A 22,120-nucleotide genomic window follows, 5' to 3' on the forward strand; every position below is an offset into this window, starting at 1 on the left:
CACAGCCAAACATTAGATGGAGCTCCGGGAGTCTTGTGGGAAGAGCTGAGTGGGTGATTGAGGGACCTGAAGAGGCCAGGGACTCCACAGGAAGACCAACGGAGTCAACTAACCTGGAACCCTTGGGGGCGTCCAGAGACTGAACCACCAACCAGGAAGCGAGCATGGTCTGGACCTAGGCCCCTTGCACACGTGTGGTAGATGTGCAGCTTGGTCCTCATGTGAGTCCCCAACAAGTGGAGTAGGGCTGTCCTTGAAGCTGTTGACTGCCTGTGGATCCATTTCTCCTGGCCTGGGCCTTAGTGGGAAAGGGCATGTCTAAGTCCTGCAGTGACTTGGTGGGTCGATAGAGGGTGATACCCAGGGGGCAGTTTCCCCTTGTCAAAAGAGGGGGAAGGAGGAATGGAGGGAGGAGTTGTGTGAGGGACGACTGGGAGGACACAGAGGTGCTGATGCTGGGATATAAAATGAATAGAATAGAATAGAATAGAATAGAATAGAATAGAATAGAATAGAATAGAATAGAATAGAATAGAATAGAATAATTGTGGCTGGGGAGGTGACTCAGTGATAAAGCACTTTTCTTTTTTTTCTTTTTTTTTTTTTTTTCTCCCTGGCTCATGCTTCAATAGTGCAGTGTGCCTTACTAGTAAATATTAGTTTAGATGTAACTGCATTAGCAATTTCTTGCCTACTTTCTTTTTTTTTTTCTTTTTTTTTTTTATTAACTTGAGTATTTCTTATATACATTTCGAGTGTTATTCCCTTTCCCGGTTTCCGGGCAAACATCCCCCTCCCCCCTCCCCTTCCTTATGGGTGTTCCCCTCCCAACCCTCCCCCCATTGCCGCCCTCCCCCCATAGACTAGTTCACTGTGGGTTCAGTCTTAGCAGGACCCAGGGCTTCCCCTTCCACTGGTGCTCTTACTAGGATATTCATTGCTACCTATGGGGTCAGAGTCCAGGGTCAGTCCATGTATAGTCTTTAGGTAGTGGCTTAGTCCCTGGAAGCTCTGGTTGCTTGGCATTGTTGTACTTTTGGGGTCTCGAGCCCCTTCAAGCTCTTCCAGTTCTTTCTCTGATTCCTTCAATAGGGGACCTATTCTCAGTTCAGTGGTTTGCTGCTGGCATTCGCCTCTGTATTTGCTGTATTCTGGCTGTGTCTCTCAGGAGCGATCTACATCCGGCTCCTGTCGGTCTGCACTTCTTTGCTTCATCCATCTTGTCTAATTGGGTGGCTGTATATGTATGGGCCACATGTGGGGCAGGCTCTGAATGGGTGTTCCTTCAGTCTCTGTTTTAATCTTTGCCTCTCCCTTCCCTGCCAAGGGTATTCTTTTTCCTCATTTAAAGAAGGAGTGAAGCATTCACATTTTGATCATCCGTCTTGAGTTTCGTTTGTTCTAGGGATCTAGGGTAATTCAAGCATTTGGGCTAATAGCCACTTATCAATGAGTGCATACCATGTATGTCTTTCTGTGATTGGGTTAGCTCACTCAGGATGATATTTTCCAGTTCCAACCATTTGCCTACGAATTTCATAAAGTCGTTGTTTTTGATAGCTGAGTAATATTCCATTGTGTAGATGTACCACATTTTCTGTATCCATTCCTCTGTTGAAGGGCATCTGGGTTCTTTCCAGCTTCTGGCTATTATAAATAAGGCTGCGATGAACATAGTGGAGCACGTGTCTCTTTTATATGTTGAGGCATCTTTTGGGTATATGCCCAAGAGAGGTATAGCTGGATCATCAGGCAGTTCAATGTCCAATTTTCTGAGGAACCTCCAGACTGATTTCCAGAATGGTTTTACCAGTCTGCAATCCCACCAACAATGGAGGAGTGTTCCTCTTTCTCCACATCCTCGCCAGCATCTGCTGTCACCTGAGTTTTTGATCTTAGCCAATCGCACTGGTGTGAGGTGAAATCTCAGGGTTGTTTTGATTTGCATTTCCCTTATGACTAAAGATGTTGAACATTTCTTTAGGTGTTTCTCAGCCATTCGGCATTCCTCAGCTGTGAATTCTTTGTTTAGCTCTGAACCCCATTTTTTAATAGGGTTATTTGTTTCCCTGCGGGCTAACTTCTTGAGTTCTTTGTATATTTTGGAAATAAGGCCTCTATCTGTTGTAGGATTGGTAAAGATCTTTTCCCAATCTGTTGGTTGCCGTTTTGTCCTAACCACAGTGTCCTTTGCCTTACAGAAGCTTTGCAGTTTTATGAGATCCCATTTGTCGATTCTTGATCTTAGAGCATAAGCCATTGGTGTTTTGTTCAGGAAATTTTTTCCAGTGCCCATGTGTTCCAGATGCTTCCCTAGTTTTTCTTCTATTAGTTTGAGTGTGTCTGGTTTGATGTGGAGGTCCTTGATCCACTTGGACTTAAGCTTTGTACAGGGTGATAAGGATGGATCGATCTGCATTCTTCTACATGTTGCCCTCCAGTTGAACCAGCACCATTTGCTGAAAATGCTATCTTTTTTCCATTGGATGGTTTTGGCTCCTTTGTCAAAAATCAAGTGACCATAGGTGTGTGGGTTCATTTCTGGGTCTTCAATTCTATTCCATTGGTCTATCTGTCTGTCTCTGTACCAATACCATGCAGTTTTTATCACTATTGCTCTGTAATACTGCTTGAGTTCAGGGATAGTGATTCCCCCTGAAGTCCTTTTATTGTTGAGGATAGCTTTAGCTATCCTGGGTTTTTTGTTATTCCAGATGAATTTGCAAATTGTTCTGTCTAACTCTTTGAAGAATTGGATTGGTATTTTGATGGGGATTGCATTGAATCTGTAGATTGCTTTTGGTAAAATGGCCATTTTTACCATATTAATCCTGCCAATCCATGAGCATGGGAGATCTTTCCATCTTCTGAGGTCTTCTTCAATTTCTTTCCTCAGTGTCTTGAAGTTCTTATTGTACAGATCTTTTACTTGCTTGGTTAAAGTCACACCGAGGTACTTTATATTATTTGGGTCTATTATGAAGGGTGTCGTTTCCCTAATTTCTTTCTCGGCTTGTTTCTCTTTTGTATAGAGGAAGGCAACTGATTTATTTGAGTTAATTTTATACCCAGCCACTTTGCTGAAGTTGTTTATCAGCTTTAGTAGTTCTCTGGTGGAACTTTTGGGATCACTCAAATATACTATCATGTCATCTGCAAATAGTGATATTTTGACCTCTTCTTTTCCGATCTGTATCCCTTTGATCTCCTTTTGTTGTCTGATTGCTCTGGCTAGAACTTCAAGAACTATATTGAATAAGTAGGGAGAGAGTGGGCAGCCTTGTCTAGTCCCTGATTTTAGTGGGATTGCTTCAAGTTTCTCTCCATTTAGTTTAATGTTAGCAACTGGTTTGCTGTATATGGCTTTTACTATGTTTAGGTATGGGCCTTGAATTCCTATTCTTTCCAGGACTTTTATCATGAAGGGGTGTTGAATTTTGTCAAATGCTTTCTCAGCATCTAATGAAATGATCATGTGGTTCTGTTCTTTCAGTTTGTTTATATAATGGATCACGTTGATGGTTTTTCCGTATATTAAACCATCCCTGCATGCCTGGGATGAAGCCTACTTGATCATGGTGGATGATTGTTTTGATGTGCTCTTGAATTCGGTTTGCCAGAATTTTATTGAGTATTTTTGCGTCGATATTCATAAGGGAAATTGGTCTGAAGTTCTCTTTCTTTGTTGTGTCTTTGTGTGGTTTAGGTATAAGAGTAATTGTGGCTTCATAGAAGGAATTCGGTAGGGCTCCATCTGTTTCAATTTTGTGGAATAGTTTGGATAATATTGGTATGAGGTCTTCTATGAAGGTTTGATAGAATTCTGCACTAAACCCGTCTGGACCTGGGCTCTTTTTGGTTGGGAGACCTTTAATGACTGCTTCTATTTCCTTAGGAGTTATGGGGTTGTTTAACTGGTTTATCTGTTCCTGATTTAACTTCGATACCTGGTATCTGTCTAGGAAATTGTCCATTTCCTGAAGATTTTCAAATTTTGTTGAATATAGGTTTTTATAGTAAGATCTGATGATTTTTTGAATTTCCTCCGAATCTGTAGTTATGTCTCCCTTTTCATTTCTGATTTTGTTAATTTGGACACACTCTCTGTGTCCTCTCGTTAGTCTGGCTAAGGGTTTATCTATCTTGTTGATTTTCTCAAAGAACCAACTTTTGGTTCTGTTGATTCTTTCTATGGTCCTTTTTGTTTCTACTTGGTTGATTTCAGCTCTGAGTTTGATTATTTCCTGCCTTCTACTCCTCCTGGGTGTATTTGCTTCTTTTTGTTCTAGAGCTTTTAGGTGTGCTGTCAAGCTGCTGACATATGCTCTTTCCTGTTTCTTTCTGCAGGCACTCAGCGCTATGAGTTTTCCTCTTAGCACAGCTTTCATTGTGTCCCATAAGTTTGAGTATGTTGTATCTTCATTTTCATTAAATTCTAAAAAGTTTTTAATTTCTTTCTTTATTTCTTCCTTGACCAGGTTATCATTGAGTAGAGCATTGTTCAATTTCCACGTATATGTGGGCATTCTTCCCTTATTGTTATTGAAGACCAGTTTTAGGCCGTGGTGGTCCGATAGCACGCATGGGATTATTTCTATCTTTCTGTACCTGTTGAGGCCCGTTTTTTGACCAATTATATGGTCAATTTTGGAGAAAGTACCATGAGGAGCTGAGAAGAAGGTATATCCTTTTGCTTTAGGATAGAATGTTCTATAAATATCCGTTAAGTCCATTTGGCTCATGACTTCTCTTAGTCTGTCTACATCACTGTTTAATTTCTGTTTCCATGATCTGTCCATTGATGAGAGTGGGGTGTTGAAATCTCCCACTATTATTGTGTGAGGTGCAATGTGTGTTTTGAGCTTTAGTAAGGTTTCTTTTACATAAGTAGGTGTCCTTGTATTTGGGGCATAGATATTTAGGATTGAGAGTTCATCTTGGTTGATTTTTCCTTTGATGAATATGAAGTGTCCTTCCTTATCTTTTTTGATGACTTTTAGTTGGAAATTGATTTTATTTGATATTAGAATGGCTACTCCAGCTTGCTTCTTCTGACCATTTGCTTGGAAAGTTGTTTTCCAGCCTTTCACTCTGAGGTAGTGTCTGTCTTTGTCTCTGAGGTGTGTTTCCTGTAGGCAGCAGAATGCAGGGTCCTCGTTGCGTATCCAGTTTGTTAATCTATGTCTTTTTATTGGGGAGTTGAGGCCATTGATATTGAGAGATATTAAGGAATAGTGATTATTGCTTCCCGTTATATTCATATTTGATGTGAGGTTATGTTTGTGTGCTTTCATTCTCTTTGTTTTGTTGCCAAGACGATTAGTTTCTTGCTTCTTCTAGGGTATAGCTTGCCTCCTTATGTTGGGCTTTACCATTTATTATCCTTTGTAGTGCTGGATTTGTAGAAAGATATTGTGTAAATTTGGTTTTGTCATGGAATATCTTGGTTTCTCCATCAATGTTAATTGAGAGTTTTGCTGGATACAGTAATCTGGGCTGGCATTTGTGTTCTCTTAGGGTCTGTATAACATCAGTCCAGGATCTTCTGGCCTTCATAGTTTCTGGCGAGAAGTCTGGTGTGATTCTGATAGGTCTCCCTTTATATGTTACTTGACCTTTTTCCCTTACTGCTTTTAATATTCTTTCTTTATTTTGTGCGTTTGGTGTTTTGACAATTATGTGACGGGAGGTGTTTCTTTTCTGGTCCAATCTATTTGGAGTTCTGTAGGCTTCCTGTATGTCTATGGGTATCTCTTTTTTTAGGTTAGGGAAGTTTTCTTCTATGATTTTGTTGAAGATATTTACTGGTCCTTTGAGCTGGGAGTCTTCACTCTCTTCTATACCTATTATCCTTAGGTTTGATCTTCTCATTGAGTCCTGGATTTCCTGTATGTTTTGGACCAGTAGCTTTTTCCGCTTTACATTATCTTTGACAGTTGAGTCAATGATTTCTATGGAATCTTCTGCTCCTGAGATTCTCTCTTCCATCTCTTGTATTCTGTTGGTGAAGCTTGTATCTACAGCTCCTTGTCTCTTCTTTTGGTTTTCTATATTCAGGGTTGTTTCCATGTGTTCTTTCTTGATTGCTTCTATTTCCATTTTTAATTCCTTCAACTGTTTGATTGTGTTTTCCTGGAATTCTTTCAGGGATTTTTGCGATTCCTCTCTGTAGGCTTTTACTTGTTTATTAATGTTTTCCTGTGCTTCCCTAAGTGTGTTCAGGTCTTTCCTGAAGTCCTCCAGCATCATGATCAAATATGATTTTGAAACTAGATCTTGCTTTTCTGGTGTGTTTGGATATTCCATGTTTGTTTTGGTGGGAGAATTGGGCTCCGATGATGGCATGTAGTCTTGGTTTCTGTTGCTTGGGTTCCTGCGCTTGCCTCTCGCCATCAGATTATCTCTAGTGTTACTTTGTTCTGCTATTTCTGACAGTGGCTAGACTGTCCTATAAGCCTGTGTGTCAGGAGTGCTGTAGACCTGTTTTCCTCTCTTTCAGTCAGTTATGGGGACAGAGTGTTCTGCTTTCGGGCGTGTAGTTTTTCCTCTCTACAGGTCTTCAGCTGTTCCTGTGGGCCTGTGTCTTGAGTTCACCAGGCAGCTTTCTTGCAGCAGAAAATTTGGTCTTACCTGTGGTCCCGAGGCTCAAGTTCGCTCGTGGGGTGCTGTCCAGGGGCTCTCTGCAGCGGCAGCAACCAGGAAGACCTGTGCCGCCCCTTCCGGGAGCTTCAGTGCACCAGGGTTCCAGATGGTCTTTGGCTTTTTCCTCTGGCGTCTGAGATGTGTGTGCAGGGAGCAGTCTCTTCTGGTTTCCCAGGCCTGTCTGCCTCTCTGAAGGTTTAGCTCTCCCTCCCACGGGATTTGGGTGCAGAGAACTGTTTATCCGGTCTGTTTCCTTCAGGGTCCGGCGGTGTCTCCGGCAGGGGTCCTGCCGCTCCTGGGCCCTCCCCCACGGAGCCCAGAGGCCTTATACAGTTTCCTCTTGGGCCAGGGATGTGGGCAGGGGTGAGCAGTGTTGGTGGTCTCTTCCGCTCTGCAGCCTCAGGAGTGCCCACCTGACCAGGCGGTTGGGTCTCTCTCTCACCGGGTCTGGGAGCAGAGAGCTGCTGCGGGCCGGGCTAAAGCACTTTTCTAACAAATGTGAGGACATGGATTCGGATCCCTGAAAATTATGACAAAAAAAAAATGGCAGAACATGGTGGTGCTTACTTGTAGCCCCAGCACGTGAAATAGGAGACAGGGACAGTTCTATCCCTGGATCTTGGTGGCTAGCATGCCAAGCACAGAGTGAAATTTCAGATGAATAAGTAAAGCTGCCTCAAACAAAAGTTGGAGGGCACCAGAGGATGTCCTCGATTTCCATACCTACTTGCACACACGCCGGCACCCAGACACACGTTATCCACATGAACACATGGAAAGGAATAATTCAAGGGTTTTCTCTTCTATTTAATGAGATTGGTCTCCATATTCCCAAAGCAATAAACAACTCTGAACCTGCTGCCTTCATCCTTGGGAGATGGGAGGAAACGACCAATGGTGTCAAGAAGCAGAAAGCAGTCATCAAGACATGCAGAGTCTGCCTTTGTGTAACTCATCAGCCCACCACGGGCTACTCTTTGTGTCAAGAGATGGAAATTGATATACTGAGACAAAATGTTCCTAGGCTGGGCATATTTAATGGATAGTGGTAGAGGAAGTGATGGTGGGAAGAGCTGAAGGCAGCTAGTCCCATCATATTTCCAGCCAAGAAGCAGAGAGCAATGGATGTTCGGGCTTAGCTTGCTTTCTCCTTACTCAGCTCAGCCCGGGGAAATAGCGCTGTTCACATTGTCCTTATGTCAATTAACCTAATTTAGGTAACGCCTCACAGACATTTCCAGGAGTTTGCTTCCACGGGGGTTTCAAAGTCCATCAACTTGACCATTGAAATTGATCGCCACAGGGAGAGTCAGGTTAATGCCTTATTAGTTCATTTAAACAAAAAAGTGGCAGGAGGCTGTTTCTCTTGCTGTTAAGGGGTTTGAGTAATTTAATACTGTGAGGTGGGAAGAAGACAATAAAGGCCTCCCCAAATCACGGACATTTGCTCAAGGTAAATTAGACCCATAGAGCCATCTGCAGCAGCAGCCTCACAGAGGACAAGCCATCTCATGTTCTGGGACGGCCTCTTAAGCCTTCTGGGCTTTCAGAATGTAATTATGTCCAAGATACAGTGCAAATTGCGAGATACGTGAAGAAGCAGGAAAGTGTAACTCACATGAAAAAAAATTAATTAAAGTGAGTCTCAGTACAGGTCATCTGTTACGTGATCTTCGTGTTGGAATTGATAATAAGGGTTTTAGAATATCTATAATAGGCATAGGGTGATACCTGCTGGAAAATATGGATACCATTGACAAGCTGACAACAAGTTTCAGTAAAGAAAGAAAACTACAAAAACCCAGCCTCGGTAATAAAGAGTTTATGAGTTGTGTCTCAAAATAAGACCTCTGGTCTTTAAGACCAGTAAACAGTCATTGTGCAAAGGGGGAAATGAAAATCTAATCAGAGAATATGATATCTGTGAGCTGATGCCAAATGTCTATAAATTTTTCCTTAATTGTTGGCTCATACAGATTTATAGTTCCTTTTTAAAAAGTACTATGAGTTTTTCAACCTTTTTTTTGAATCCGTTGCCTATACATTATATTTATTTTGAATTTTTTTTTGTTCAGTTGAAAATTCCCACACAAATATAAAAACTAGAAAGTCCCAAAGAAGAAGTACTAATGAGTGCCTTTGGTTTAAATATACATTGTAGTTGATAAATGTGAAATAAAAAAGAACTTTGAAGAGGTACTGTGTGTGAGAAAATACACCAAAAATCTTTCTTTCCCTTTTCATTTTATTTACCATTTTTTACTTTCCCTTTCTTTCCTATCTATCATCTATCTATCATCTATCTATCTATCTATCTATCTATCTATCTATCTATCTATCTATCATCTATTTATTATCCATTTAACTAGCTATCTAGCTATCATTTACTATCTACCTATTATCCATCTATTAACTATCTACCTACTATCTATCTATTAGCTATCAACCTACCTATCATGTATGTATGTATGTATGTATGTATGTATGTATGTATGTATTATCTATCATCTATCTATATCTGCCTGTCTGTCTCTATGTCTATCATCTATCTATCTATCTATCTATCTATCTATCTATCTATATCTATCATCTTTCTATATCTGTCTGTCTGTCTGTCTCTCTCTCTCTCTCTCTCTGTACGTATCTATCATCTGTCTTCCTCTTTCTGCACAATCATCATCACAGTCATCATCAACCAATTATCTCTATAGATACATAGACACTGATCTACAGTTTCATAAATTTAAACTGACTGTTGGTATTTAGTTTAAAAGATAATAGTAACTATGAAGCAGGACTACGCAAAGATATACGTGCAGAAATAATTATACATATATATATATATATATATATATATATACTCTCAAATAGGAAAATTGATAAAACTATATTCATCTGAAGATGCTTACATTTTCTCTGTGGTATTAGAGTAACGTCAGTGCAAATGCCATTATAAATAAATATCCTTATCATTTACATAGGAAAAACACAAAGAATCACAACTAAAAAAAAACAATGTAGAAGTCAAATGGTTGAGTAACAATAAACAAAAGAAAGGCCAGCAGAAACACAGAATCAAGGAGCAGATAGAGCCAATATGACAGAGTTAAACATAACCACATTCACATACAAACAGCCCACCAACTCCTATAACTAATATCCTGAGAAATGTATTAAAAAGTAACATTTAACTACATACTATTTACAGGAAATGTACCTTAATTTCAAAGATCAAGAAGAAATTGAAGTGGGTCAATATACTGTGCGTTAAAGATGTGTCACGTGTGCTTACAGCAGACAACCCAGGATGAACAGCACTATCGAAATCAAAGGAGACCTCACAGTAGGGAGGGTGAAAGGCAACTCCTACAAGAGACTTACCAAGGCTACACATGAACTTAATGACAGAAATCCAAGACACGTGATCTCCCTACCTAAACGGAGCGAAGCCTAGGACTGGACGCGTGTAGGCTTAGAGTCATAATTTTAATAATCTTACTTAGAGCTATAGAAAATACAAGCAAACAGAGAAGCAAGGCTGGATGCTTAATCACTGCCTACATTTGTGCAGGTCTCCACACAAGATAGTTACGCAGCTATACACAATCTACATGTCCATAGTTCTGTAGTACACATACGCATCTATATATAGGTAGGCGAATACTGTTTTCAATGGATAAGAAGTAGCCACCAAACAATACAAATTCTGATTCAATAATACAATCCCCCAAAATTGCAAAGGTTTTCAATCAATGGTTTTGTTTTATGGCCCGACTAACTATTCAACAGTAATAGAGAGGAGAATGATTTTAGACATAGTGATATTGACAACCGATGAGTGAACATTTTATACAGTTTTGTCTACAAAGAGCCTGAGTGACAGAGCCTCACATTTTGTAATCTTCTCTTTGTAATGGGTCTTTTTGAGATACAGACCACACCGAGTATACCTTTACATGATTCTGGGTATTTTTTGCATTTTAATTACCTGGTTCTTCAATTGCTGATTTTCCTTCTAGCTTCAGGAACACCTCATTCAAAGTCGTCATGGAAACACCATAGCTATCAATTCCCAGTCCAGGACAGCTGTCAAGACTCTGGCAAAGTTCTAAAGGGCACACACAGCCAGTGAGTCACCATGGCAACAATCACATGAACTGGGGACATACTCCTCGGACTAAGAAATCAAAGTATATGGAATTGTAGTTCATATATGGCAAAGACACAGAAATGAATATTATAGAAATTATTCCATTTTTCAAATTCTGTGTCATTTTGTTTAACATTTGTGCTGTAGGCTCAAATATTACCTTCTTATAGTCAACTCTCTCCATACATTTGCATTTCAGTATGAATTTCATTTTAGTTTTGCTTTTACAATTTGGCTAATTACATAATTTGGATTTTTTGAGTTTAGGTAATTTAAGTGGCTATTTCAGAGAGCATGTACAAGTGGAAACCACTTCTATTGTAATCAGCAAAGGAGAATTGAATTTTTTTCTTGAGCTGTGAGTGCTAAAATATTGTGCTAGCCACAAAAGAGGAAGGGCTGAAGGGAACTTTCTAACATGTTTAAACGTTTCAACCCAACAATTAGAATACCATGTTTCCTCCTATGGATAAAATATCATTTTTTTTACTCTTCCTATCAGATTTTAACATCCGAACATATCATAAGCTCTCAATGGATTGTAGTTACACAGTGATCACCATAGCTACTTTAATAAATATTACATGCAGATTTTATTTTGTTGTGCTCATGTACATTACCTGGAAATCTATAGGTTGTTTCTAAGGGTAATGTATAGACAAGTGTCCTCTCCCTTTCAGCTGACAGCTTGGCCTCAGGGATGTGCTGTTTCACCAGTGATGTGATGTTCTCCGGAACACAGACTTCCTTCAGCTGCAAACTGATGTTTAAAAGAGACATAGACTCTATGACACAACCTACAATAGAATGAAAACAACCCCTAATTTCTTTGGTGCAGAAAAAGACCACCAGAGTCGAGTGGGAGATATAAGTCATGTAAACAGGAAAAGAGAAACCAACAAAGAGATCAGAAAAAGTAATGTGGGAAGAAAACAAAAAAAAGCTAATCAAAATTATTGGCCAGGGGCTGGAGAGATGGCTCAGTGGTTAAGAGCACTTACTGCTCTTCCAGAGGTCCTGAGTTCAATTCCCAGCAACCACATGGTGGCTCACAACCATCCGTAATGAGATCTGATGCCCTCTGCTGGTGTGTCTGAAGACAGCTACAGTGTACTCATGTACATAAAATAAATAAATCTTTTAAAAAAAATTATTGGCCAGGCAACTCAGAGATGGTAGAGAGGGAAGGTGGGCAATGATTCAAGTCTCCAAAGTGTCAATAGACACGGAGCTGAAACACCAGGGATGTAGCAAATAGCGGAAGTACATATGGTAGATGGTGTAGAAGATGATATCCAGAGTTGACGCTGTCTAAATGGGATTTTTACACTGGTTCAAAGGAGCCAGGGACTTTTGATAGGCATGCCTGCCAGATAAGGACAATTACTTAATTTAGCCATCCAATGTAAATTCATTAAACTCTTAGTCTACAGCAAGCATTAGAATGAGAGTATAAATTTACATATCCTGCATAAAGGATTTGTCTCAAGTGGGGGCAGAGCAAGAAGTAAACAAGTAAACCTTCAAGTAAGAGTCATCACTGGAGTGTTATGAAAGATTCTGGGCTGCAGATAAAAATCAACACTGTGGAAAGCACGGTGCCCACAGTTTTATTTCCTTGTAGTATCTGTAGCAGAACATTGAATGAGGAGAAAGACTCTTGGAGACCAGCATTCTATCCATTCAAAACACTAGTTAGTTCTCATTTGTACAAACATAAGCTGATAGCCAAAATTCAAGCTTATAAAGTATACAGTAGATAAAATATCTGTGGTGCTCTGGCCCTGAGGTTTGGCTTTGGCGACTGAAAAGGTACAGTTTCATGCAGTTCCTTGTAGCTAACAACAACGATTTTTACCATGCCAGGTCATGTGATAAACTGAACAGTGACAGTGGCCACACTTAGCAAACACTTAAAAATGGCAGGCATTTTCTTTAACCAAATGTTTAAGTCAAAATAATTCAGTTTATTCATTCATAAACTGTGTATGGGCTTACAAGAGTGCTTGGTATTTCAAGAAGAATCGAAATCCACTGAGGAAATTAAATTAAAAGTACGTTTCCCCCCTCTCTACTGCCATTCCTTTGGTGATAAAATGCATTTGAGAAAATGTTTTGGATAATATGAGGGGCATCTGGTATAATGTTCTTCAAGGATCCTTGGAAGGTGGGGTTGGCAAACTTGTTCTGCAAATGTCTAGATGGTTCACTCCATCTGGCAGCTTTTCATCTCTACTGGTGGAAAACGGCTAAAGACAAACAAAAAACAACACTCAAGGTAGCTATCAACACCACACAAGAGAATCATCAAGGCTGTTTCCTTGCCAAAAAATATTCTTTTGAAATACATAAACAATAAGTGGTTGAAATGTGCTGACTTTTGTTTAAAAGAAGAAAATAAAGGGCTATGCAAATTATCGTCCCAATGTCCATGAAGAGACCCAGGAGGATTTGGGTGGGGATCCTGGCTAGCACTTTCTATTTCAAGAACATTGTATGTTGCCTAGCATACCACATGGCTAGGCAAAATCTCATCTATTTTTCTGTAACACTTACTCGCGGCCACTTTATGAACAAGAAAATTGAATTTTATAGTTTGGTTTCTAAGATACTTAGACACAGTAGCTTAGGAAATAAAAATTAGGTCGTAAGTCAGAATTGGAAGGTTAACCAAGTTATAACAACAAGCTATTATTCAAATGGCTAAGGGTCAGTGCAGAAGCCATGATAGGAAAGCCACCTCTTGTCATTTGGCTACTTTGTTCAGAGAGCAGAATGGAACCATTAAGACTCTTTTTTTGGGGGGGGGGCTTTTTGTTTGTTTGTTTGCCTCGCTGCTTTTATGCTTACTTTCTTTCTTATGGATGAATAACTCGGAAACACTAACCAGTCAACGCAAAAGTCAAAGCTTAAGAAACATGGATATCATAACGCATGGTGACAGGTTGAGATTTGGACAATAGATTTGAGTTTAAAATAGGCAGGCTCGACTCCTGACTCCATAGATTATTAAGCCATTGTGATGGTATGATATTTCCCAGAGTTCATACGTTGGAGATTTAATTCCCAACCCCACGGGGCTGCGAGGCAGGAGGGCTTTCACAAATAGGTTCAGTCACAAGGACTCTGGGAGCCTTGTCCTTACCTTAAGTGATACCCAACGCCCCATTTCTTCTTCAGGAAGAGAGATGAGCCTGCACACTTCAGCTTCCCCCTGGAGATGAACACTTTCCTGTCTGAAAAGGAAGAAGCAGAGGAGAAAGTCTGCGCAGAAGTGGGCCAACTGTTTTTGAGAAAAGACAGACAATTGTTTTTACGCTCCAAAACTCAATCCAGAAACGTTTCCTGTTCCAGATGGGACTTAATGAGGACTCCGTGACGCAAATCCTTTAATCTCTCCTCAGGCTTGTTTCTCATCATCTAACTCATCGAGGAGACTAAACCGTGTGTGTTCATATTACACATCCTGATAGATCAAACTAGACCGTGTGGATTTACATTACACATCTCGATAGATCAAACGTTAAAAGCATTTGAACATTTCAAGTCTGAACAAAAGGACTCAAGTCTGAAAAAAAGAATTAAGCTTTAAGAGTGTAGACTTCATTTACTTCACTGTGAGTTTCTTGGCAGTTTGAGCCACTACCCAACTTTCAATGACCTGTACAAGATATGCCGAAATGGAGCTGGAGAGCTCGGCTAGTCACGAAAGTGCTTGCTGTGCAAGTTCAGGACCTGTGGACCTCAGAACCTGTGAGAAAGCTGAGTTAGGCAGTTTGCACTTGGAGGGAGAGCCAGACAGTTCCCTGGAGCTCCCTACCAGCCAGTCTAACCTACAGAGAGATCCTGTTTCGCAAAAGAAGGTAGAGCTCTTGAGGAACAATGCCCAGGGTTTCTTCTGGGCAGCACATGCACATACACACGTATATCTATATGCATACAAACACACACATACCCATACATGCATGCACATACATGACCTAGTAAAATAATTGATGTTAATATGTTTGTGCTAAATGCACACTTCACCACACGTTTAGATGAGTAGGTGAAAATTTAGCTGTTCACAACACTGGTCCATGGTGCTTAGGTCCCTGACTGTCCTCATCGTGATGCTTAAGGAAGCAGCAACTACCAGCCAGAATGTCAGCTTCATCCATGAACTGCGTGCTGAAGAGGACCACACGGTCTGCTTTGCGCTCCTTCAGGAGATTCCACACCCGGTGCCTTGAAAAGGGATCCAGCCCAGCAGTGGGCTCATCCAGTAGGAAAATCTAGAGGGAAGTGACACATGGGGTTTTCCTCTAAAGAGAAAAGCTATCCCAGGGAGCAGCATAGATTCCTTACTCTCTAGGTTTAACAGAGTCTTATGCCAGGCTTGCTCTTATGCTGCATATGCTAACTATTTCTGCAACACAGGTCCTTTGCAAAGCAAAGTTTTGAATTCTTATTGAAAACTACCTATAAAACCTCTGACTGACTTACCTGAGAATCTCCTAAAATGGCAGTTCCGAAAGTTAGCTTTCTCTTCTGTCCACCACTTAGGTTTCGAGCAAGGATATCTTGAATATTTTTCATTTCCAATTCCAGCAAAACCCTTTGCACCTGAAAAAATTACAAGTGTTGAAACATACACACACTATTATCTCTCTTTTGTTCCTTTCCTCATCAGTACAAAGCTGTTCTTTGTTATGGGTAAAAGCATAGACTCTGGGGTCAAGGGTTCTGGGTTCGAATGACACCCCGTGCTCACCTACATCGTAAGCCTGGTTGAGTCACTTGTTTTTCTGAGCCTGAGTCTCCTTATAGGTAAGACAGCGAGGACAATGGCATTTGTCTCAGAGGGTTACTTCGAGGAGCAAATGATCTTTTGCATTCAATGTTAAACAAGGGCACCTTATATATTATGTATACATATCCTTGCTTAAATTGGATTTCCTAACACCACATACCGATGCAAAGAAATTGAAAAAAAAATGCATCTTGACACAAATGGGCCTTAGCATTCACACTCGGACCAAAAAAAAAAAAAAAAAAAAAAAGCGGTCCTACACATGTGTACGTACCTCTTTCTCCACCTCTTGGGGTGGAACTCCTCTTATTTTAGCAAAAAGTCTGAGGTTTTCTCTCACAGTAAGGAAGTCAAATTGAACATTGGATTGTGGACAAACTCCTGAGATCCTGAACACACTTTCTAGGTCAGCCATTTCTGATAATCTATTGTTATAGATGGTGACGGAACCTGTCATAAAAATCAAGTGTTAATATCGGGACAGTGAGCCAATGAAAGTAGTTATACATAAAAACTCCCAATTCATTCATTCAGTTTTGGATATATGGCTTTATTTTCAAGGTTTATTTAACTCAACATTTTTTTTTTTGGTGAGTGTATGCATTGATACGTGTAGGCACGTGTACATGCATGAATGCATGTGCGTATGTGTATGGAGGCCAGAGGTTACTCTTGACAAAACTCTCATAGAATCTGAATGAAGCTCATGGATTCATCTAGACTGGCTGACCAGGGAACCCCAGGGAATTTCCCCTCTCTGCTTGCCCAGTGTTGGGATTAAAGGAAGGGGCTGTTGGGCTCTCCTGACATTTTCTTTTGTTTTGAAGACTTGATTTTTATTTTTACACGTATGTTTGCCTCTTTATATACATGCATCACACGCGAGCCTGTCACATATCAGAAAAGGGTGTCAGATCACCTGGAAATGGAATTACAGATGCTTGTAAGCTACCATGTGAGTGTTGGGAATTGAACCCAGGCCTTCTGCAAGAACAAGTTCTCTTGAGCCATCTCTCCAGGCACAAAGATCTCAGTGTTTTATGTGGGTGCTGGGAATCAAAGTCAGGTCCACATGCTTACGCAGCCATGACTTTATCAGTTGAGACATCTCAACCGCTCCACTCCTATTTTTGCTGTAAGGTACTTTAAAAACAAAAAGCTCCCATCTGCAGTTTCCCTGTGACCATGTAGTACAGATATGAACCCCTCCCCGCCCCCATTTTGGCTTGGCTATGTGCCTGCCGAGACCTTGGAAAGTGTGATAGGAGCCAAGGCTGAGGAAGAATTCCATCTGTGATTTCGTTTCTTTCTCCTCATTTCATGAAGCCACTTAAGTTAGCCCCTTTGGGAATGAAGGCTGTCCTAGCGGAAGTCTTAAACATGCGGGTAAGGCCATGTTAAACCACCTAGGCCTACTCAGTTTTGTACAGAGCAACCACAGAAATCCTCAGAAATGATAAACATGTTTCTATTTTAAGCCATTGCATTTTGGAGTGTTTGTCGTGTGGCCTAAGCTAACACGTACAAGTTGGCATGCCACATGGTCATTAAGGACCAAGAAAATGATAGCCATAAAATACTCAACCTTCATACATAATACATAGTACATCCTTTTCTAGAATAATACTACAAACGAGCTTTATTTCATTGGTGTCTGTGTTTGCTTGTAAGCAGAAGGATTCTATATTGGTGGCTGATTTATTTACCAACCTGAATCCTTACCTTTGGTAGGGACAGATAATCCACTAAGGATATTTAACAGTGTTGACTTCCCAGCTCCACTGTGACCAAGTAAAGCTGTGATTTGGCCTTCATATATGTCCAGTGTCAGGTCTGGAAGGGCAGAAGGACAGGTGGATGACAAAAAAAAAAGGAGGTAGGCACAAGAAAATAACTACAATGACACAATTCTTCTATGGAGCCAATTGGATTATTTTATCTCCTTGAATAAATAGAATATTCTTTGTGAAAATGTAATTTGGTATTGTGAATGAATGAAGCATGTTTCAGCCATAGGTTCATTGACATTGCCCTGTGTGTGAAAAGTATTTGTTAACATTGAATGGAAGAATAGATTAATAATAAAATACTACATGGCCATAAGTCCTTTATGATAAATATCTTTTTAAATTTTAAGTATTTATTTATTTTTTAAAAAAGGAAAACACATAGTACTTTGAATTACAAGAGAAGACTTTCAACTTGAAGAAGGAAGGCTCAAATTCTACTTAGATTGACACAGTATCACACTGCATAGGTTTTAAATACATTGTATTTTTTTTTTTTTTTTTTGGAGCTGGGGACCGAACCCAGGGCCTTGCGCTTGCTAGGCAAGCGCTCTACCACTGAGCTAAATCCCCAACCCCAATACATTGTATTTTAACACATTCATCCTAAGTTTTATAAAAGTTTTATAAAAATAGAACTAAAGTATGGAACGGCAAAGTTTACCATGTAACTTAAATAACATTTCAAATTTAAAACATCACTAAGAGCCGCTCATCAAAAGTAAAATAGATTGTGTTTAAATGTAAAAGTCTATCTATTATTATGATTATTATTATTATTATTATTATTTACCTTTCAAGGCTTCTATTTTACTGGGCTTTCCTTTGTATTCTTTTGAAATATTTCTGATTCTGCAAATGAGAAAAGGTATGGTTAGGCAACCGGCCTCTTCAGTCGGGCCTTCTGGTTTGGTTCATGGGATGGATGGGTCTTATTTTCAGGTTACAGAAAGAGCTGGCACATCTCTTTTAGGGAGCTATGGCTATGTGGCGGAATCTCTCCTGCCTTCTAGGCCATTAGCATGTCTGGGGGAGTAGTAAACACTGTGCACATGTTCTACTGCAGATAGTCACACGCTAAGTATTGGGATGGGAGGTGACATTAGCGTTTAAGAACAAGATCATTTCTGTACTGCTAAGTGAGGACCTAGAATGAAAGATGACATGGGCGTACAATAATGAAAGGACCACCACGAAGTCCTGAAGGATGCTGGAGATGTACATGTAGTTCTCTTCGCTGAAGAGCTTCAAAGGCACGTTTAGAGGAAGAGCAAGGTGGAGAAGCTATGGATCATGAGCTGGAGACATGGGTTTCACTCTCCTGCCCACCTGAGTTCATCCCGTTCGTACCGCTTACTTTCCGATTGCTCAGGTAAGCTATGGTTTTCCCCAGCTGACATTTTAGAGCATTTTCGCTCCATATGCTACGCTTGGTTCATGGTAAATATTCAATAAGTGTAGAAGATGCTGGTTAGACTATGGTGATCATGGCTGGGGGGGGGGGAGTTTCTGCACTGAGCGCTATTCTAGATCTGGAATTGCACTTTAGTTTATCATCCACGGGGAGTGGAATTCACAAGCCGAATCAGATTTATATTTCTTATCTTGTCATCTACTATCCATCCAGCAATCCAGAGCTCATTCACACTGAACAACTTGTTTCCCTATTTCTATTTTGAGAACGTTATGCAGCCAATTCACGGTCCTTACACTTGCGGGTGGTGCTGAAGAAATGGGAGAGAAAGGAAAATAAAGAAACACATTTTTTGGAGACATAATTTCTTTTCTTAGCTGAGCTTATTTGGGACTAATACCAGCATAAGGCACTGATAAGAAAGGAATGCAGTGGGCTTTGGGAGCTCAGAGTCTCAAGGGATGAGAGATCACAAGCTGGGGGACATGACTGGTGTGTGTGTGTGTGTGTGTGTGTGTGTGTGTGTGTGTGTGTGTGTGTGCGTGTGTGTGTGTGTGAAGAGCTGACACTGGCAGCCTGAGGACTTGTTCTTGTTTTCTTATTGGGAAGTAGACAATGTGGTGTCACATTCTGTGGGACATATCCTCCTGAGCGCCTCTTGTGTCTGTCTCTGCTGCTTCTCCTTTTCCTTCAGCTCTACTGTGTGTGTGTGTGTGTGTGTGTGTGTGTGTGTGTGTGTACACGTGTGTATGTGACGACTGGAGCTTAAGCTGGTGGGGCAAACCTCTTACCACAGCTATCTTGGAGGTGGAAGCTGCCAGGTTGCAAGTTCAAAGCCTGCCTTGGCTACAGAGTCAAATAAAGGCTAGGTTGGAGGACCTGGTGAGGCCCTGTCTCAAGAGTTAAAAAGTTAAAAATGGGCAGAGGATATGTCTCAGTGATACAGGGGTGTCTGGCATGTGCAAAGCCAGAGGTTCAAGATGGAGGGAAGAAGGGAAGAGGGGGAGAAAGAAGGAAGGAGGGAGGAAAGGCGACAGAGGCAGGGAAAGAGAAAAACAGACAGCACACTCTTAAGGGAAAAAAGGAATTTTAATGAATGAAGCGAAGCAGGACCAATGTGATTAGCGTAGCTAATAAAAGAAATGGGGCAGGCGAGTGACAGCAGGAGAAGAAACAACAGATACTTGTAACAACAGTCAATGAAAAAGAGGCCATGATACTGAAAGAGAGCAAGGAGGAGTGTACTGGAGAATTTGGAGGGAGGAAAGGGAGAGAAAAATTATGTAATTATGTTACAATCTCAGAAGATTAAAAAGAAATATTTAAAAGAAAAATCAAAAGGAACCACAAGTCAAAGCGAAAGTCTTGAATTATTTTCACATGTGAAACCTGACATGTTGTTTCACGTAAAACTGAACGAGTTTTTCTTTATCCTTCCAGTTCGAGTTAATGTATACAGCTGGGTGGAGACACCCTGACCATCTAGTGACCCTAAAGATTGCTTTGCTTGCTTTCGGTGCTAAATTTTGAGCTTCCTCCGCCTTGGCTGTGTCTCTGTTCTTATCCTTGTTACCTGATGGATTCTTTCCCGTGGAATTCTGGGGACACCGGTTCAAACGAGCCACCTGATAAAGGAGCGGGATCTATTCCATCTTCAAGAATCACGTGAGCAGGCTTTCGTGGTTGTACCCAAAATGAGGGTTTCAGGAAAAACAGGGGAGACCGCTGGTGTCCATACTCATCTACAGACCCGAGAGATGAGTGAATGTTGAGTCAGCCACCACCTACCCCTCCCCCGCCACACCTCCACCTGTGCCACCCTTTGCTGCCAAGTCTGGCACAATCCACACGAAGCAACTCTGTAGCTTTATCAGGAAAAATTCCCACCGAGATCTCTCCATAGCAATAAAGAGAAGTCGACTGCAAGTATTTCTAAAAGGAGGAATTTCATAAATCTGACCGCTGTGCTCGAAATGGTCTTAACTTTGGGATTAAAAAGGCAAGGTCCCCTAGACCTTCTGGATTCTGTTTTAAGTCTGAGTGTCCAGTTATGCAGAGGAAGAGGACCTCAAGAAGCAACGGCTGGCTCTGTGAGCTACTTGGAAGGAAGATGTAATAAGATTTAAGGAAAACAAATGGCGTCGTTTGTAGCTAAGGAGGAGATTTACCGGCTGTTATGAGAATGTGTTCATCACAAGCACCTTAGTAGAAATGAACCCATTTGAGCTTTATCATCGCTTCCGTTTTCCCAGCATTGGAGGTGGAGTGCATGGTTCTCTAATATTCTGCAACTGCGCTGTAAGGGTGGGGGATTTTAGAGCTCAGGGCCCTCACGTGGGCCGTGCTTCATTCACACACTAAGTGCCCAGCTCTCTGTGAATCCGGAAGTTTGACGCTTTCAGCCGCTACCTGTTTCCTGCACTGAAGGCTGCTGGGATTTCTGCATTTTCACAGGATTAGCTTCTCTTCCTGTCATTCATATTTACTCTCTTTTGAAAAAGAAAAAAAGGTGAACAAAGTTGTTTCTAGTCTTTATATTTAAGCTCTGTGAAAGAGTGGTAGGCAAAAGTCAAGGAATTTGATGATTTGGGATTAAAGAAAATATTTTGCTATGTTGATAAATTAAAGGTGTTTTTAAAGCAGGAAAAAACTGAACATGTGAATGTCTTTATAGATAGAAAAAAATATTGAGGAAAAAAAGCCCAGGAGCCCTCTGAAAGCAGGAGAGTACTTAACAAAACTCTTCTAGCATGTGCATGGCTCTCCACCACTGAGCTCTACCAAGCCTCTGCTGTCCTTTGGCCTTTTCTTTTGAGATAGGATCTTAATAAGATTCAGGTGGCCTTGAGCTCACACAGTGATTCAGGCTGGCCTCCTTTGTGGAAATCTTGTAGTACAAGCCTGAACAACTCGGCCCTGATGATAATAATATTTTTGTGTTGTGATATTCTGGGAAGATTTTTAAAACTCCAGGTAGCTGGCTCCCTTCACTGAGAAACTGCATCGACATCTCTCCGGCATGAGCTGCCTTTCTTCCTTCTATACATTTTCCTGCATGATTCTGATGTCCATTTTGGATGCAGAATTGCTAAGCTAGCTAGGCACACAAAAGCACCTATAAATGTCCAGCAGCAGCAGACCCACTGAGAAATGAGCTTTGTAAAGCGTCTTTTACAAAGGACTAAGACAAGGGCTGAGGCTGCTGGCTAGGTGGTATAGCATTTGCTTAGCACATGTGGAGCCCTGACTTGATCCATGGCACAATGAATTAATAAACAAATGAACATCAACAGAGCAGCAAGCCATAACTTATAGAAGGGAAATAAAGGTCAGTG

At 40.8% G+C, this 22,120-nt stretch overlaps 1 protein-coding gene across 2 annotated transcripts in view; it reads right to left on the reverse strand.

The window, feature by feature from the left end:
• The window catches only part of Abca8 (ATP binding cassette subfamily A member 8), a 73,664-nt gene that overhangs the window by 28,397 nt on the left and 23,147 nt on the right, over positions 1 to 22,120 (reverse strand). For both annotated transcript variants that reach the window (XM_039087437.2, XM_039087438.1), the window contains exons 10-18: positions 20,359 to 20,527; positions 18,165 to 18,223; positions 17,307 to 17,417; positions 15,859 to 16,034; positions 15,278 to 15,397; positions 14,928 to 15,066; positions 13,938 to 14,028; positions 11,413 to 11,552; positions 10,631 to 10,750 (exon numbers count right to left, since the gene is read on the reverse strand). In XM_039087437.2, the coding sequence (XP_038943365.1) occupies positions 10,631 to 10,750; positions 11,413 to 11,552; positions 13,938 to 14,028; positions 14,928 to 15,066; positions 15,278 to 15,397; positions 15,859 to 16,034; positions 17,307 to 17,417; positions 18,165 to 18,223; positions 20,359 to 20,527 (1,125 nt within the window). The remainder of the gene's footprint in view (positions 1 to 10,630; positions 10,751 to 11,412; positions 11,553 to 13,937; positions 14,029 to 14,927; positions 15,067 to 15,277; positions 15,398 to 15,858; positions 16,035 to 17,306; positions 17,418 to 18,164; positions 18,224 to 20,358; positions 20,528 to 22,120) is intronic.

The sequence above is a fragment of the Rattus norvegicus genome, chromosome 10, assembly GCF_036323735.1.
Source record: "Rattus norvegicus strain BN/NHsdMcwi chromosome 10, GRCr8, whole genome shotgun sequence".
NCBI lineage: Eukaryota > Metazoa > Chordata > Mammalia > Rodentia > Muridae > Rattus > Rattus norvegicus.